At 41.5% G+C, this 17340-nt stretch overlaps 1 protein-coding gene across 1 annotated transcript in view; it reads left to right on the top strand.

Annotated features, from left to right (window-relative positions):
• Positions 1 to 16878, top strand: part of LENG8 (leukocyte receptor cluster member 8) — a 28896-nt gene extending 12018 nt beyond the window's left edge. Inside the window, exons 5-15 of the mRNA XM_026712148.2 lie at positions 784 to 1066; positions 3239 to 3413; positions 5486 to 5671; positions 6506 to 6823; positions 7728 to 7856; positions 8899 to 9190; positions 10316 to 10417; positions 11176 to 11244; positions 13469 to 13598; positions 14300 to 14507; positions 16540 to 16878. Of these exons, the coding sequence (XP_026567933.1) occupies positions 784 to 1066; positions 3239 to 3413; positions 5486 to 5671; positions 6506 to 6823; positions 7728 to 7856; positions 8899 to 9190; positions 10316 to 10417; positions 11176 to 11244; positions 13469 to 13598; positions 14300 to 14507; positions 16540 to 16702 (2055 nt within the window). The 3' untranslated portion in view covers positions 16703 to 16878. The remainder of the gene's footprint in view (positions 1 to 783; positions 1067 to 3238; positions 3414 to 5485; positions 5672 to 6505; positions 6824 to 7727; positions 7857 to 8898; positions 9191 to 10315; positions 10418 to 11175; positions 11245 to 13468; positions 13599 to 14299; positions 14508 to 16539) is intronic.
• The last annotated feature ends 462 nt before the right edge of the window (positions 16879 to 17340 follow it).

Raw genomic sequence — 17340 nt, 5'->3', positions numbered from 1 at the left:
ATCAACCTTGAGCCCATCAGGATCAAACTCCAGACTGTGAGCAGAATTAGCCTACAATATTGCATTCTAATCCTGTGTCATCAGTGGTTTCTAATTTCTTATTTCTCTGATGACAGTGAGCAAGCACTTTGGAATAATGAAAGATGAGGAACAGTTTGGTCAAGAGCAGGAGTGTCCAACTCACATCATCACGGTGGCATCATGTCAGGACTTTTCTCCTCTTTGCTAAACCTGGTGCAGACGTGGCCAGCCCATGACACATCCAGCCCATGGGCTGGGAGTTTGACACCCCTAATCGAGAGGTTAAAGTGCTGGCTAGGAAATCAGGAGTTGTGAGTTCTAGTCCAACCTCAGGCACGAAAGCTGACTAAGTGACCTTAGGCCTCTCTCTCAGCACAATCTACCTCGCAGAGTGGTGGTTATGAAGAAAATAGGTGGTTTGCTATCTTGAGTTGTTTATAAAAATAATAAAAGCAGGACTTTAAAAAATCTTGGGTTTTGGAGGAAGAAGTAAATAAACAAGTGGAACAGTTTGTGGTCCTTGGGGCATTGTACTGTATTTCTGTTGGCACCAGCTATTGTATTTGATAGTCACAGAAAATGTGGGCTTTAGTATAACAGTATGGAAAAAATGGAAGTTGTCCATTTATATCAGCTTACACAAGAGAGAGAAAGAGAGAAGGGTTGAATCAACCCCCAACTCCATTGTAAGTTCTCTGTTTTTAACTGTTTATAAAAATGGGACTGGCAGGGGTAATAATGGCACAAATCTCCTTTCTCTAGCCTCCAGTCCCAGGCATGGAAGATGGAGGGATGTCGTATTCAAGCCAGCCTCAGCAAATGCAAATCTCTAACCCACCACAGTCCCCTATGCAGCATCCCAACCACCCTTCACAGCATAGCAACCTACCCATGGGCTCCGGGGGACAGCAGCAGCAGGGTGGTCCTCCTGGAGGGTTGCACTCTCAGTCAAACCAATCAAGTGCCTCCTATAACCAGCAGCAGCACTCTTACCAGGAAGCAGCCAAGCCCAAGAAAGGACAGCAGCTGTGGAATCGCATGAAACGTGAGATTCTGGGAGTAGAGGTGGAGGGGCTTGAATAAGCCTTCAGGAAAGGAAGGCAAAGCATTTCCAGGGACTTCGTTACTGGGAAGGGGAGTTGGCGGTAACTGAAGGAAGCATTATTTCCAGCTTCTGGTGTATGTCATTCTCTTTGGCATAATTTAAAGCAGGGGTTGCCAAACTTTTGGACCTCAGGGACCACCAAACTCATAATTTTAAATCCTGGGGACCACTAATACAAATTTTGACTAATGGTGGTGTTGGTGGGAGAGAGGGAGGGGGGGATCTGATCTAACCCCCCCTCCCTCTCTCCCCCCCCCTCTCTCTCACACACACACACACATACACAGAGAGAGTCAGGGATGGGATTCAAATTTCTTAACCGGTTCTGTGGGCATGGCCTAATTTGTGGGCGTGGCTTGGTCATGTGACTGGCTGGGCATAGCTTGTATGTAAATATAAAAAATTATGTAAATATTGAATTTTTTTAATAAAAGCAACTTTTACCCCAAATCAGGCAAAGCAGGCAGGCAGATTGAGTTGTCGCAGAATCACAGATTCATTCAGAGATCTAGCTTTCTGCCATCGGCTACCTGAGTCTGTCACATAAAATTTGCTAGCAAGCAAACTCACAAAATTAACTCACAACACACCATATATGTAAATATTGAATTTTTTATAATAAAAATAGAACTTTTACTCCAAGTCAGGCAAAGCAGGCAGGCAGATTGAATTGCTAACAGAATCACAGATTCATTCAGAGATCTTATCTTTTTGCCATTGGCTACCTGAGTCTGCACTGAATAATAGAAGCTTCAGTCCTAAGGAAGGTTAAAAGTTTAAAAGCAGAGCCGAAAATCTAAAGATTAACGTGAAAGCAAGAAATCCAGTGGTTTCCTGCTTTCTAGCTAATCTAAATCTCCCGGCAAGTTTGCCAGGTAAGGAGTGAGTGGGCAGGGAGGGTTCCCACGGGCCATATAGGTGGTGCGGTGTTCCCGCACAGCCTGGATTAATTGCTTTGGGGGGTGCTCTGGGGGTGACATTTCCCTGGACCTCCACAATTTTCTTGCAGACCACCAGTGGGCTGCGGACCATTAGTTGGTGGCCACTGCTGTAAAGCTTTTGCTTTAATCAAGTAATTTCTGCTTTGAGATTTATTAGCATGTAGGGAGATCGAAAGAGAAAAGAAAATGCCTCTGAAATGCTTAGCTTCCTGCGTCATACTCAAAAAGGAGCTTTCATTCATTGTTGGATTGAGCCTATAGAAACAGTTACCAAGCCACTTGTAACAAATTTAGCTAAGCTGGCAAATGAGAATGTTCTCTAATATAGAATAAATAATATCCAACTTTTAAAGAGTTACTGGCAAAGATATCAAACCCTCTTTGATTCACATCAAGTTTCTATTATGGATTAAAAGAGGAATTGTTGGCATTGTGCGTACACAGTCCCCCCCTCATTACTGTTGGACAATGGTGCAAAAGTTTCTACTTTACTGGAACTTGGAAATTTTATTTGGGCTTTGGGAAACACCACCATGATTGGAGCTTCCCTGCTGCTGACATTTTAGTCCCCGGAGGATGTAGTTGATATCCTGCAAGCCACAAGTAGCCTTGAGCATCTTAACATACCTCAAAGATTGTGTAGCCAAATTCAAGCAGCAAAATGACTAGATTCTAGAATCATGATTTTGTTTTCATTGTTAGTTCAGCATTAAGAATGGAAATAGACAAAAGCTGATAAATAAATTGATAAAGGAGAATATAATGGTATAGGAGTTTGGTAGGAATTTATGCATTCCGGTGGGCAAGTGGAAAACCTTTCATTCACATTAGAAGCTCGGTGGATTCAGTCTATTATGTCTTTGTCTCAAAGAGTTTTGGCAAGAGTTATATATGGCTTAAAATGGAAATGGCACTTGATATCATCCTATAATGTTTATGAAAATGCACAAAATATTCTTGGTACTGTAATAAGGGCATTTCTTAAACGCATAAGGCTGCTTCCTCACATACGCTGTCTCAAATTTGGGAAGTATCAAAATCCGTTAAAATAATCCTTGGTGCCTCTGCTTCTCTTGAGGGGAAGATTTATGTGTAGATTTAGAGAGATAGGCTATTGAATTTGGAAAAAAAAAAATTAAAAAATATATCTCCTTTTTATTTTTATAAACAGAAGCGCCTGGGTCTGGTGGCCTAAAATTCAATCTTCCAAAACGTCCCTTTGTAGTAACAAATCAGAACTTCAGCTCTTTGGAGCAGCAGCAGCAACAACAACAGCAGCAGCAGCAGCAGCAGCAGCATCCAAATTTTGCCTCTCAGCAGAATTCAGAGAAACGTCACAATCACAGGTTTGCAACCTTCCTCTCTTTTCATTTGTTTATTTATATGCAGCCCAAATCATCCAGGTATCTCTAGGCAGTTTACATCATGGGGTTTAAGCAGTGATAAAACCAGGATAGAGGATCAAAATAGATAATAATTTGGTGTGTGAGCAAAATGTGGGAATGTCCTAAAAACTTCCTTCCGTTCTTGTTGTCTTTGAATAGAGAATTTACCATGCTTAGTAAAGTGAAAGAAATTCAGATGAGGGACTGAGTAAATCCTCGCTCGGGGAATTTGCAATAATAATCCTAACAGGAAATAACCTCTTGCTGCTTTTCATCCTTAGACGTTTTAGAGTCTAAATAATATAAATATAATGTTAATAAAATATATTGGATTCCGTTCATTTGAAATTTGTTAAATTGTGCTAGGGATTGCTAACCTAAGAGCCATGCTTGGCCTCCTTCCGTATTAGAAATTGTTCCAGAAGTGGTGCAGGGAAGCCTCAAAATACTGGTGCTGTTTTTGGGATTATCATAGATGTTGGCTTGTAACTGTCCTTGAGTCCTCTTAGGTGGCTGATTTTGTGACATATTTTGGGTGAGGAGCAGAAATATATTTTAAATGACATGGTGGTGCTTCAAATATGATGAATATGCTATGGAAATTATATGTTCTTGTTGAGGGATCTTAGGAAATAGTCCCTTTTTCAGTATTTTATGGAGTGTAAGGGTCTTATTTGATACCACCAGTTGATCCATCAGGTAATTCTCAACACATGACCATAGTAGACCCCAGAATTTCCATCATAAGTCATAGTGGTTGTAAGTTGGAGCATCCACACGACTGACACAATTTTACTACCTTTTATGCAGTCGTTATAAAGTGAACGTAGTGCTGAAAAATGCATTCTCTGTGAACGTAGTGCTGGAAATGACTTTTTAAACCATGGTCACCTTGTATCCTGTAACTGGCCATAAGAGTGAGCCGGTTGCCAAACACTCAGAATATGGAGATGTGGCCACAGTGGGTGCTGCTGTCAGAATTCCATATTTGGGCATCTGTAGTAATTTTGAACAGTCACTAAGCAACTAGTTAAGTGAAGAGTACAGATATGGAATAAAGCCATATGTGTTTCAATGAGGATGTTTGAAAAATTGTAAAAGAGCATTCTCAACGTCCAGGGGAATTGTGTGATAACGTGGCATGTCTCTCTCTCATTAGATAGGTTATGATGCACTGAGAGGGAAAGAGTAATGTCAAGAGGAGAGAAGGAGCTAAATCAGTTCTAAATCAGCGCTGCCAGGTCTGTTAGGCCCACATATTTGGATGCTAAGGGTTAAGGTTCATGGCTGTTGGGTTTGTTGGTTAAGGAATACAGGGAGTCCTTGACCTACAACCATTAGTTTAGTGATGTTCAATGTTACAAGCAGCACTGAAAAAAGTGACTTATGAATGGTTTTCACACTTCTGACCCTTGCAGCATCTCCTACAGTCACGTGATCAAAAGTCAGCCACTTGGGCCGTACCCTATAATGGTTGTAGGGTCCCAGGGGTCATGTGATTACATTTTCTGACTTTCTGACCAGCAAAGTCAATGGGGAAGCCAGATTCACTTAACAAGCGTGTTTCAAACTTAACAACTGCAGTGATTCACTTAACAACTGTGGCAATAAAGTTAGTAAAATTGAGCAAAAATCCCTTAACAACTGTCTCAGCAACAGAAATGTTGGGCTCAATTGTGATCCTAGGTCAAGGAGTATCTGTAGCAACTTGTAAGGCCGTAGAAGGGTTATTCAGATTGCTGGTTGAATCTCAGTCAATCTGCCTATGAATTGCTATATGACAATATGACCCAGGAACAATTGGGCCAATGAGACAAGCATGCAAGTGTTTAATTGTGGAGCATACTGTGTTTAAAAAATGAGGTGGAATGGAACAAGCTGCATCCTGAGATAGTTACGCTTCCAGTCATGGAAGTTTTGCAAACTGTTTAGCTAGTTTACAATTAATCTTAACCATTTCTAAAGCATGCATTGCAGTTAAATAAATGTATTGGTGGAGCCTTGCTATTTTAATGTTTTATTTTTCCTTATAGTTCTTCCACAGGTAAGCCTGAAGATTGGCCACAGGACATGAAAGAGTATGTTCAGCGCTGCTTCACAGCTTGTGAGTCGGAGGAGGACAAAGACCGCACTGAGAAGCTGCTTAAGGAGGTCCTACAGGCCAGGCTGCAGGATGGCACTGCCTATACCATTGACTGGAGCAGGGAACCATTGCCTGGGTACGTAGCTTTGGGAGCAGAGGCTGAGACAGAGGGCATTTGATCTTTTTATTAGTGCATAAATTAAGCCAAATTGGCTTAGCGCTTTGTGTGTATTTCTCTCCTGATAGTATTATTTTAAGGCAAGAGGCAAAGAAGATAGTGATCAAATAGAGAGCGGTGAACATAGTCACTGACTGGAGATTTGAATAAAGGTAGTCCTCAACTTATGACCATAATTGAGCTCTGAATTATGGTCATAAGTTGTACCAGTCATTACGTGGGTCAAGATGTGACTGTGTCTATTTTATTATCTTTATTACAGCAAGTCCATTGTTCAAAATGGGCATTTTTTTGCCAGAAACAAACATTGGTTTTCAGCAAAAAACAAAACAAAACATGATAACATGTATTCATATGACTGCGGGACCCTGGAGATGGCAAAAAATGGGCAGATTGCTGGATGCCCAAAATGTGATCACGTGATCGCAAGAGCATCCTGATTGTCAGAACTTTGAATCTGGATCATAAGTAGCTCTGAGGAGGTCTGTCATAATTTCAGACATTCACTAAGTGACCAGTTATAAGTCAGTGTTTAAGAAGGGGAAAATGCTTAGAAGACCCAAGATTTCTGTTCTTTTTTTAAGGATATATTTTCCTTAAGAGGCAAATGAGGCTGGTAGACTTGATTGCATCTGGTGGAATTAACGTATCACATGTTGAGCTTTTTTAGCTGGTGTGCATGTTTTAGAGTTTAGAGTGCATATAATGGATGCTTTAGTTGCCCTGGTGAGTAGCTTGCTCATTCATAAAACCATTTCTTAAGATTCAGCAGATCTGTTATTCTTTCTGTAGCTTGGGCCGGGACAACTTGGCTGAAAGCCCCAAGAAAAAACAGCAGCGCTGGGAAGTGTCTTCCGTCCACTCGCCACGTGCCTCTATGCAGTCAAGTCTTGCTCAACAGCAGCAGAGGAGTGGTGGTAGCAATTCTCAGCCCCAGCGAGGGGGAGGTAGCGGAGGAGCTGGGACTGGTCGGACTCGTGGGAATGCTTTCCCCACCAAATTTGGAAACCGCAATGTTTTCATGAAGGAAAATAGCTCATCTTCAAGTGTTGATTCACGTTCTAGGTCAAGGTCGTCATCCCGATCTCCCAGTCGCCACTTCCGAAGAAGGTAAATAACGGAGGTCAAAAGAATAGAATATATTTATAGGGCAATCATCTTGGACCTTGCAGTTCCATTGGTTCTGTGTTGGAACTACCACTTCATTCCTTGCACGTGTGTGCACAGCTATGGAGATTATAACTGCACCTAATGAATGAAGGCAAATATATGTGTCCCAGAATAATTTGCAGGATCCAATCTGAGTTGGTCACCAGGATCACAGATGTAAGTCTTCCAAGCTTTCGGACTTGTGCTGGAGCTCATCCTTGGGGAACTTACTAAACCCCCTGGTCCTGGTGATTGACTCAGGTTAGATCCTGCAAGGCTTTACCTGTTTGTTGTGGCCATGCCTATTACGCTAGAGCTAGAATCTTGTGGGGGGTGGGGGTGGCGGTTAAAGAAAAAAGCTACAAACCAAGGCTACAGATAGTCCTCGACTTACGACCACAGTGGAGCCTAAAATTTATTACTAAGTGAGACATTAAATGGGTTTTGTGCCCTTTTACGACTTTTCTTGGCACATTTGTTAAGTGAATCATTGCAGTTAAATTAGGAACAGTTGTTAAGAAAATCTGGTTTCCCCATTGACTTTGCTTGCCAGAAAGTTGCAAAAGGAGATCTCATGACTCTGGGACAATGCAGCTGTCATAAATAGGAGTCAGTTGCCAAATGTCTGAATTTTGATCGTGTGACCATGGGGATGCTGCAACAGTCGTAAGTGTGAAAAGGTAACTTCAAACGGTCACTAAATGAACTATTGTTAAGTTGAGGACTATCTGTAATGGGAACTTATTACTTTATAGCACCAATAATACTGTTCATTTATTGAGGTTTTTTGGGTGGGCTGACTACACCGCCAGGCCTTGAGTTTAACATAACAGCCAAAGGTAATTCTTTTTTCATCTTTATACAGTGATTCAGATTCAGACAGCTCCTATTCTGGAAATGAGTGTCGCCTAGGTGGCCGCCGGAATGCTCAGAAAAACCGAGGGCGTGGAGGCCACATAGATAGAGGGCGGATGAGATCACAGCGAGGAAAAAGGCAAGTTGCATGGGAGAGGGCCCTTGGTGTGATTTGGAAATAGAACCTGTAAGAGTGATTGTAAGAAATTTTTAGTCTTTGGCCTACAGAGGAACGGAATCATGCAAGCAGCCATGCTGTATCCAGAACTGTTACACAGAAAATCCTCAACGCATGCCAGTCCTACTATGCAAGATCCTTTGGGAATTTGGATAATTCAAGTATGAGGCCCAGCCCAGATTTAAGATAGTTTTATTAAAGAGATTGTCCTACCGACACATGATTACTTGTATAGCAGATGTGGCTTTTGCTTGAGATATCATAGAATTTTTCAGAAGTTTCAGTTTTGGGCCTACATTCATACATACTGAGGAGCTGTGGTGGCTGAGTGGTAAGAATGCAGTATTGGAGGCTGACTCTGCCCACAGACAGAGTTCGATCCTGATTGGCACAAGGTTGCTTCAGCCTTTCATTCTTCAGAGGTTGGTAAAATGGGGACCCAGATTGTTGGGGGCAATATGCTGACTCTGTAAACCACTCTGCAAGGCACTGTGGAAAGGTACCATATTTAAGTCTATTGCTATACATGAAAATAAAATGTAGCCTTAAAAAGTCTTTTCTGATTTTGATTAGCTTAGCTGTCTTGGGATTTCTCCAGCTTCTCTATACATTTCTGGTCTCATTTTTTTAGGTTGCAGATAATAAATCATTTTGTTAGAGACCTCATAGGTTCTCCTTACCTTCTTGGCATCAGTTATAATTTTCAGTTTTCCAGTTCATTGTATTTCTTGACAGGGTTCCTTTGCTTATAGCTTTTTGACTCTAGCTCTGCTCATTCTTCTACATCCTATGGCATTTTCCCACATCCACTCATACTCTGAAGTGCTTATGTTGTATTAAATTGTAATTAGTGAACAGAGATATTACAGCAGTAATAATCATGAAGATCTATGATTACAGTAATTAGTATAAAAAAAAGTTCGCACAAGCACTCGTAAGTGTTTCATGGAAGATTTCGTAAGGGTCTTAGCAGCCCATCCAGTTCATCCCTCTATCCCTCTAGACATGACCAAGGTCCTCCTCCCAAGCGCAATCGGAAACGCAACACTATGGATTATGAAGACCCGGAAAAGGAGTTCAAGAAGGAACGGAGGGCAGCACGCTTCCAGCATGGAACTCATCCCAAAAAGCTGCGTCTGGAACCTCTTATCTTACAGATCAATGCTCTGGACACTGTGGGCTCTGATGGCCTTGACTGGAATGAGCTGAAGATTGTGGGCACCTGCCAAGATATCACAAAGCATTACCTGCGCCTCACCTGTGCTCCAGACCCCTCCACTGTCCGGCCTCTCTCAGTGAGTAACCACCAAGGGGAAAGCAAAAAAGAGCCTGCCTAGTATAGTCCTCGACTTACAACCACAGTTGATACCAAAATTTATGTTCCTAAGTGAGAAATTTGTTGAGTGAGTTTTGCCCCATTTTATGACTTGACTTGCCATATTTGTGAAATCATTGCAGTTGTTAAATTAACAACACCATTGTTAAGTGAATCTGGTCTTCTCCATGGACTTTGCTTGTCAGAAGGTCACAAAAGGGGATCACATGACCCCGGGACCCTACGACAGTCATTCATAAATATGAACCAATTGCCAAGTATCTGAATGTAAATCACATACCCATGAGGATGCAGCTATGGTCATAAGTGTGAAAAGTGGTCATCAGTTACCTTTTTCAGTACCATGGCAACTTTGGACATCACTAAACCAATTGTTGTAAGTCGAGGACTACATGTTTTTGCTTCTATTTTGTTTTCTGTTTCGATCTGTCCTTTCTTCCAGGGGTTCCTAATCCCCAGGCTGTGGCGCAGCACCAAGCCAGGGGCTGTTTGGAGCTAGGCCGCACAAGTGGCGGGTGAGTGTGCATGCACGCAGTTCCACTTGTGTGATCAGCAGGCAAGAGCACATGCGTGTGAAGTTCCATTTGTGGGAGCGGTGGGCCCAGGCCCCTGCCGCTTGCATAAATGGAGTTGTGCACATTCACTCACTGCTTGCGCAAAATCATCCCTTCTCTTCCCCTGCCACCACTGGTCCAGAAAGGGGGATTGCTTCCCACCTTGGACTAGCTGAATTGCAGACTGGCTTTTTTTTTATTAGTAGGCAGGAAATGAAAAACTGGGTGTGTGCTTTGGGGGTGGGGTTCGGGTGGAGAACTGTTTAATATAAATTCTGTTAGTCATGTTGAATATTCCTTGGACAGAAAGTGCAGGCCAATCCAGGAAGTCAATTATGCCATCCTGCAATCTTCGCAGTAGTAATCATTCCTCCATCAACAGTTCCTGTCTGTTTGTACAAAATATTTTGTTTGTCCTTTTTTTGAAGGCTCTGTTTCCTGGACTATGTCCAGTTTTATTCCAGAACTGGTTCAGAAGTTGTTTAATGTTTGTCAGATATCTTTAAACTGCTTTCCTCTTTTTTCCCCAGGTACTTAAAAAATCTTTATCTGCAGTAAAATCCCACTGGAAAGAAAAGCAAGATTATGCTTATGCTTGCGAGCAGATGAAATCAATCCGCCAGGACCTTACAGTAAGCCAATTCAGGCCTTGGTGGGGGGCAGAAAGTCATGGCTCAATTCATAATTTGTATACTAAGCTATATTTTTAACCATGATTAGATTTAACCATGTTAAGTCACATGTGGCCACTTCATGCTGATACTTAGACTAAAATATACCTTAATATATTTGCTAGTTGTCATTTTGTAGGTGGAGAAGTTAGAAGAACTTCAGTTACTTTAGAATAAGAATTTGGGTTTTTAAGTATGTTAGACTGATCCCTGGTTCTTTACCTGGTAGCTAGTTTAGTTAAATGTAGCCCATTGTCAATAGATGATCATCAATATGACCTTAGTGGGGCAGTAACTTAAAACTTACTCTGTTCACCTATATTCCATTGCCAGTTGTTGCCTTCTGTTGCAAAGGGTTAAAAACAAGTAGATTTTAGAAATAGGAATTGGAATCTCCCCTGGGAATAAAAGATATTCACAGTCCACCCTTAATGTACACCTGTTTTGGGACCATTGAAGGGATTTCAGATAATCCTCAAGTTACAATTGTGATGGAACCCTGCCCATTAGAGTCCTATGTCGTGATGGTTGTAAAGTGGGTCACCCATGTGATAGGCTCAATTTTATAATTCATAGTGGTAGTCATTAAGTGAATCTCTATAGTGGTAGGCATTAAGTGAATGTCTATTCCAACCCCTTTCTTCTGCTGTATATAGAAATTTCAATTCACCCAAGCTAATATATGAATTATTGGCAATCTCTCCCTTGGCTCTGTCTAGGTTCAAGGAATCCGTGCAGAATTCACTGTGGAAGTATATGAAACTCATGCCAGAATAGCTCTGGAGAAGGTAAGACTCAGTATAATCTACTAATAAGTTAATGCTCCGTGGATCCAGGTTTAACTCCATTTTTATCAATCGCTATCTTTCCCCTATTTGGCTTCTTCTTAACATAAATATTAGATATCTGTGCACTTTGAAAGAAAGAATGTAGTGGCAATCAAAATGTTATCATTTGAACCATTTTGAAATTGAAATAACCTGTTTTGAGTTTGAAATGATTTAACTCCACTAATAGTGGATAAATGTATTGAAACAGTCATCTTATAGCATGTGATACTCCCACAAAGTGTAAATCTGATTTAGGAGAAGTCATTTCCCTCTTTATTTCTTAGTTGTAGAAGGAAATTATCGGGGGAAATAGGCTTTTAATTTTGAAAATAGGCTTTTAATTTTCTGCATAGATTCCAAAACAGAAAAATGACTAGAGAGATGACTTGGAAGTCCTATTCAAGAACTTTATCTTCCTACCTTTCCTTTTTTTTAACCATGTACACCTTCCTACCCCCAAAATATTTGGGCAGTTTATGTTCTTTAAGGATTGTAAAAAACAATTCATTTTATTTTATGATGTATGTGTTCCTCTTGGATCAAGCCAGTATACGTATAGTGTAATATAGTGTAAGATAAACTTGGCATAAAGATTGCAGCCCCTTCTATATTTGGCAGAGCATAAAATGTACATTTGTCTTTTTATGTTTTACTCATAACTACATGGCAATACAAGAGCATGTATTTGTCAGGCTCAGATTTTGATTGTTGATTATGTACAGATAATCCTTGACTTACAACCACAATTGAGCCCAAAATTTCTCTTGCTAGGTGAGACATTTAAGTGAATTTTGCCCCATTTTATGACTTTTTTGCCACAGTTATTAAGTAATTCATTACAATTGTTAAGTTAGTGATACAGTTCTTAAGTGAATCTGACTTCCTCGTGTCAGAAAGTCACAAAATGTGATCACATGATCCCAGGTCACTGCAACTGTCACAAATATGAGTCAGTTGTCAAGCCTCTGAATTTTTTATCATGCGAGTATGAGAATGCCACAACAATTGTAACTGTAAAAAAATGGCTGTGTCATTTTTTGTAGTGCCATTGTAACTTTGAATGGTCATTAACTGAACTGTTGTAAGTTGAGGACTACCTGTACCATCAGCTCTTAGTTGACCACAGAGATAGATTTTCTCCTTTTGTGATCCATTCCCAACCTGGTCCTTCAGTTCCTGCACTGGTGTATTTATCACTGCTATCTGTAAGGTCTTGCCTCTCCTAATCCCCTCAAAAAAGCAGAACTCTTGAAACAAGGAGCATTTCAAAAGGATTTTTATTGAGAGATAGTAATAGCAAGGAGACTAAAGGTAAAGGTCCCCCTCGCACATATGTGCTAGTCGTTTCCGGCTCTAGGGGGCGGTGCTCATCTCTGTTTCAAAGCTGAAGAGCCAGCACTGTCCGAAGACATCTCTTTGGTCATGTGGCTGGTGTGACTAAATGCCAAAGGCTCACGGAACACTGTTAACCTTTCCCACCAAAATGGTCCCTATTTTTCTACTTGCATTTTTACATGCTTTCAAACTGCTAGGTTGGCAGAAGCTGGGACAAGTAACATGAGCTAGGGATTCGAACCACCGAACTGCCAACCTTTCTGATTGACAAGCTCAGCATCTTAGCCACTGAGCCACCCCATCCCTTGAGCAAGGAGACTAGGGAGGATCTAAAATTCCCACTGGGAAACATTAGGTTAAAAGTTGTAGAAACACCCCCCTCTGTCCAGTTCCAGACGAGCCAATCCACAGATGTGAAGTTGTTGTGAGAACTTCGAGCTGAGAAGACAATAAATGGTTCTCAGATAAGTGGTTCTCAGGCATCCGGTACTCCTCTCTCTGGATCCGAGACAAAATAGATGGCGCCAGGCTCATTCCTCTTCTCCCCCTCCCTTTCTCAGGAAGGTACATCAAAGTAAAGACCAGAACTGGGAAAGATCATAAAATTTCACTGGAGGGGGGAAGCGCTCCCACCAGGATGGCAGCATTCTGGTAGGGATCTATGTGCACCTGACGCTATCATTTGAGTCCTGGCTGCTGATCCTCCTCCTTTTTCTTGATACCTTTCCTAGTTTTAACAGACTTTTCCAAAAAGCTCGGACTTGTTCAGCTTGCTGTCGTACTCTAGCAAAGGTTCTGATATGTGAAACCTTAAATATTTTCCATAATGATAGTTTATCTTTTCCAGGGTGATCATGAGGAGTTCAACCAGTGCCAGACACAGTTGAAGTCTCTTTACGCAGAGAATCTTCCAGGAAATGTTGGAGAATTCACTGCTTACCGTATTCTTTATTACATTTTTACCAAGAACTCTGGAGGTGCGTGTGGGGATGTTGGGAGGGAGACTTTTGAGGCTAGTCTTTGAATTTACTTCAACATTTGAGAATCCTTATGTTGTGTAGAATTTCTGACAAACAGTCTAAATAAGCCTTTTGGCCATGTTGTGATCTTTGCCTGTTTAACCCAAGCGATGTAGTTCCCAGACTCTATATCTCTTCCTCAAAACATTTTTTCCAATAATAGCTAATGTCAGTCATTTTAGGAGACTTAAAATTCTAGAGAAGCTTTTGGGGAAGATAATTTTAAATACTAAAGTGGATTTAATAGAGCAGATCAAACCCAATCAGGTGTAAGTCTTAAAGCAACAAAGAATGAATATTTTAACCTGAGTCAGTTCATGGTGAAAGTACTGGTCATCCTTGAGTAACAGCCCCAATTGAAATTGGAAAATTATTTGTTAAGCCAGATATCACATGATCTCAATTTGCAAACTTCCCTGCTGGCTTCTCCATTTATTTTTCTTAATGGAAGCTGGCTGGTAAGATTGCAAATGATGATCATGTGACCCTGGAACTGCAACTGTTACAAAGATAGCCAGTTGGAAATTTGCTTTTTTCCAGTAGTGTCGTAATGTTGAATAATTGCTAAATGAGTGGTCATACGTTGGAGAATGCCTGTAAGTGAGAAACAGGTTAATTTGTGAAATTTTGGGGGTGACTTGCCTTTCTCTCTCCTGCAGATATCACAACTGAGCTGGCCTACCTGACAAAGGAGTTGAAAACGGACCCTTGTGTGGCACATGCCCTTGCTTTGCGAGCTGCCTGGGCCCTCTCCAATTACCACCGTTTCTTCTGCCTGTATCGCCAGGCCCCTTGCATGTCCGGCTACCTCATTGACAAGTTTGCTGAACGAGAGAGGAAAACGGCCCTCAAAGCCATGATCAAAACGTATGTGGAGCTGAACCAGTCCTCAGGTTTAAATGGGGGAATGCCTCACACCTGCACACTTCCCTCCCATTCCACCTTTGTTGCAATGTCTAGCAAAGGGGCAGATTAGTGTCCAGTAGTAAGAAGTGGGTCAAATGGGGTACTCTTTTCAGCCACTTCAAGGAAGGTGTCTGCGCCCTGGGCAGGTAAGTACAGTGATTGCAGTCTAGTTAGGCAAGCATTCCAGATGTTTAATTATAAACTGGCTTGGCTGTCCTTCATGACCAGGTTGCTAGAACTTTGTTGATTCGCCTGGATAGAAAACAAATTCTTTTGCAGAAATATTTGACTCTGAAATGTGAATCTAGAAGTCATGTTCGTTTGAAAAATGGTTGTAGTTTTATTTGGGTACCTGACGGTTAAGTAGTTTAGGGGCTGAGCGAGAAACTGGGAGATTGTGGGTTCTAATCCTCCTTTAAGCACGGCAGGTGATTGGAAAGTCTCTCAAGTTTCCTCGCAGGATTATGCTTATGGGTAAAATAGGAGGCGGGAGCATTGCATACGCTGGCTTGAGTTTCAGAGATAAAGGTGAGATATAAATTAAGTAGTAAAATAAGCCATTAGACAAAGCAAAGCTAAACTGAAAATACGTGGTTGTGGGGAGAATCAGAGTAGACCTCAGATTGCCTTTGTGGCTTATGCTTTGTTCTTTCATTTTATGCTTTGAATGTTCATCTTGGTTCTCTCACAGTCTTAAGTTAAGAGCCAGTCTCTCCATTTCTGGCCTTTTCCATTCCCACATTATGGACAGATAAAATAGGGAGACAGAGACGCAAGGTGCTGTACTGATGCTTGGCCCTGCCGTAGAGATGGTCCAGCCCGCAACCTCCCCCGGTGGTTGGATCAAGGTAGCTTTGGTGCAGAAAGGAACTGTAGCCTAGGAGCAAGAAATCGCCAAGACATAGGAGCAAAATGTTTGGTGAATGATAAAATCTGTTATTTTGTATGCTTGTCTCTGGTAGTGAATAGCTAGTGACCCAGGGAGGCAGGAGGAATTGAGTGTGCTCTAAATAATAATTATAAGTGTTAGTTACTCACTTAGTATTCTTCTACACCCACTTTCCTGCTTCTTATTATTATTATTTTTTTAAATAGTCTTGGTCACCAAGAATGCCTTAGAAAATTATTCTGGTGCAGAGTATTTCTCTATTATGTGAGGCACAACTTTTATTTATTTTTTATAATGCTATCCCTATTTGTTGTGAAGAGACATCATTTCCCTTTTTTGAGCCCAAGTCTCCTGCTCTCCATAATGAGCGAGAGTCATGACTAACTCTTTGCAACCCTTTTTTTTTTTGGTTTGTTTGGCTAATCAGTCTTTTTTTTTTTTTTAAAGAGCACATCGCACTGATATGTTATTCTGGCAGCATGATGAGCAAACACACCGAGAAAATAAATCTTACCAAAATCTTTTTTGAAATGATCTCTACTAGAGTTTGCATGAGAAATATAACAGCTTCCATTCTCAAGCATCCCAGTCTGTTCATCTTGAGTCGTTCTAAGGAGTACTTTTTCTTTCTCCTCCCCTTCCTTTGATCCATGTTTCAGAACCATTCCATTAAAACGTAGAAGGCAGTTTAAACTCAACACCTGTCATTTTTGTGATAGTGGCAGTGGTGATGGTGGCGATACTCAAAGCCTCTGGGTAGTGCCATCTCTCCCCTTTCCAATATAAGGAAACCCCTGAACTCTACCAGAAGTCTGTCCGGTCCAGCACTTTCCCCTCAGTAACCAACCAATATCTGTAGCAAGTCCACAAGCAGCATATATTATATGCAGGTCCATCCCTCAATAAGTATGTCTTTGCTGCTGACATTCCGAGGTCAGTTGAAATACAGGAATGAAAAACTTGAAAGACAGGTTGACTTTGTTTCCACCTATTGCCAGGTTAACTAAAGGTAAAGAGCCACACATCAGCAGGATGTGCTGCTTGTCATAGTTTCTCATATGCTGCCCTTTCCCATTCACCAGTGTCTTTTTTTATCTCCCTCAGTTTCCGCCCGGTGCTTCCGGTCTCCTACGTTGTGTCAGAGCTGGCCTTCGAGAGCGAGGAGGAGTGCCAAGCTTTCCTTGCAGCTCTGTCCCTTGTGTACACTAGTCCCGACGCCACCAAGATTGACTGCAAGCAGAGCTTGGCGGTCCTGGCCAATTTCTGAAAGCAGAAAAAAAAAAAAGCCCACTGCCCTCTTCTAGCCTGTTTAACATGTACATATATAGAGAGATATATATGTCTGTGTTTGTGTGTGTATATATGTATATAAAATCAAATTAACAGTTGGCTACTGTGGGCAAGCTGGGACTTGCTCTGCCACTTCACCCGCTGTCCACAACGCACTTGGATAGAAGAGGGTAAGATCCACGGACATCAGATGGCATCTGAGATCACCGGAAGCAGAAGAGCAGAGAGTTCGGTCTAAGGAGTCTTGGGGGTTTGCCAGCAACAGGGAAAAGAGATTTCAGGGAAGAATAGTTTTGCACCATTTACAATCATCTGTTCCTCCCCCCGCCCCCTTCCTCTCATGTCAAGATCCATGAGTTGCTAGAGCCCCTGTCTCTCCCCGTAGTCTGAAGTTGCCAGGATAAAAAGTTGGAAATCTGTGGATTAATTATGGGAAATGATGGAAATTGCCACCTTGTGTGTTACCATTTCTTCATTGTCGTAAGGATTCAGGAAGCTAGAAGATCTCTCCCTGAGCCACAGAGCAAACCTTCTTAATTTATTTTTAATTATTATTATTATTATTATTATTTTTTGGTAAAAGTCTCACCAGGCGCTGTTTTATTCCACTTGACA

The sequence above is a fragment of the Pseudonaja textilis genome, chromosome Z (assembly GCF_049901715.1).
Source record: "Pseudonaja textilis isolate UNSWEBS1 chromosome Z, rPseTex1.2, whole genome shotgun sequence".
NCBI classification, from domain to species: domain Eukaryota; kingdom Metazoa; phylum Chordata; class Lepidosauria; order Squamata; family Elapidae; genus Pseudonaja; species Pseudonaja textilis.
This window is presented reverse-complemented; position numbering and strand designations above follow the sequence as displayed.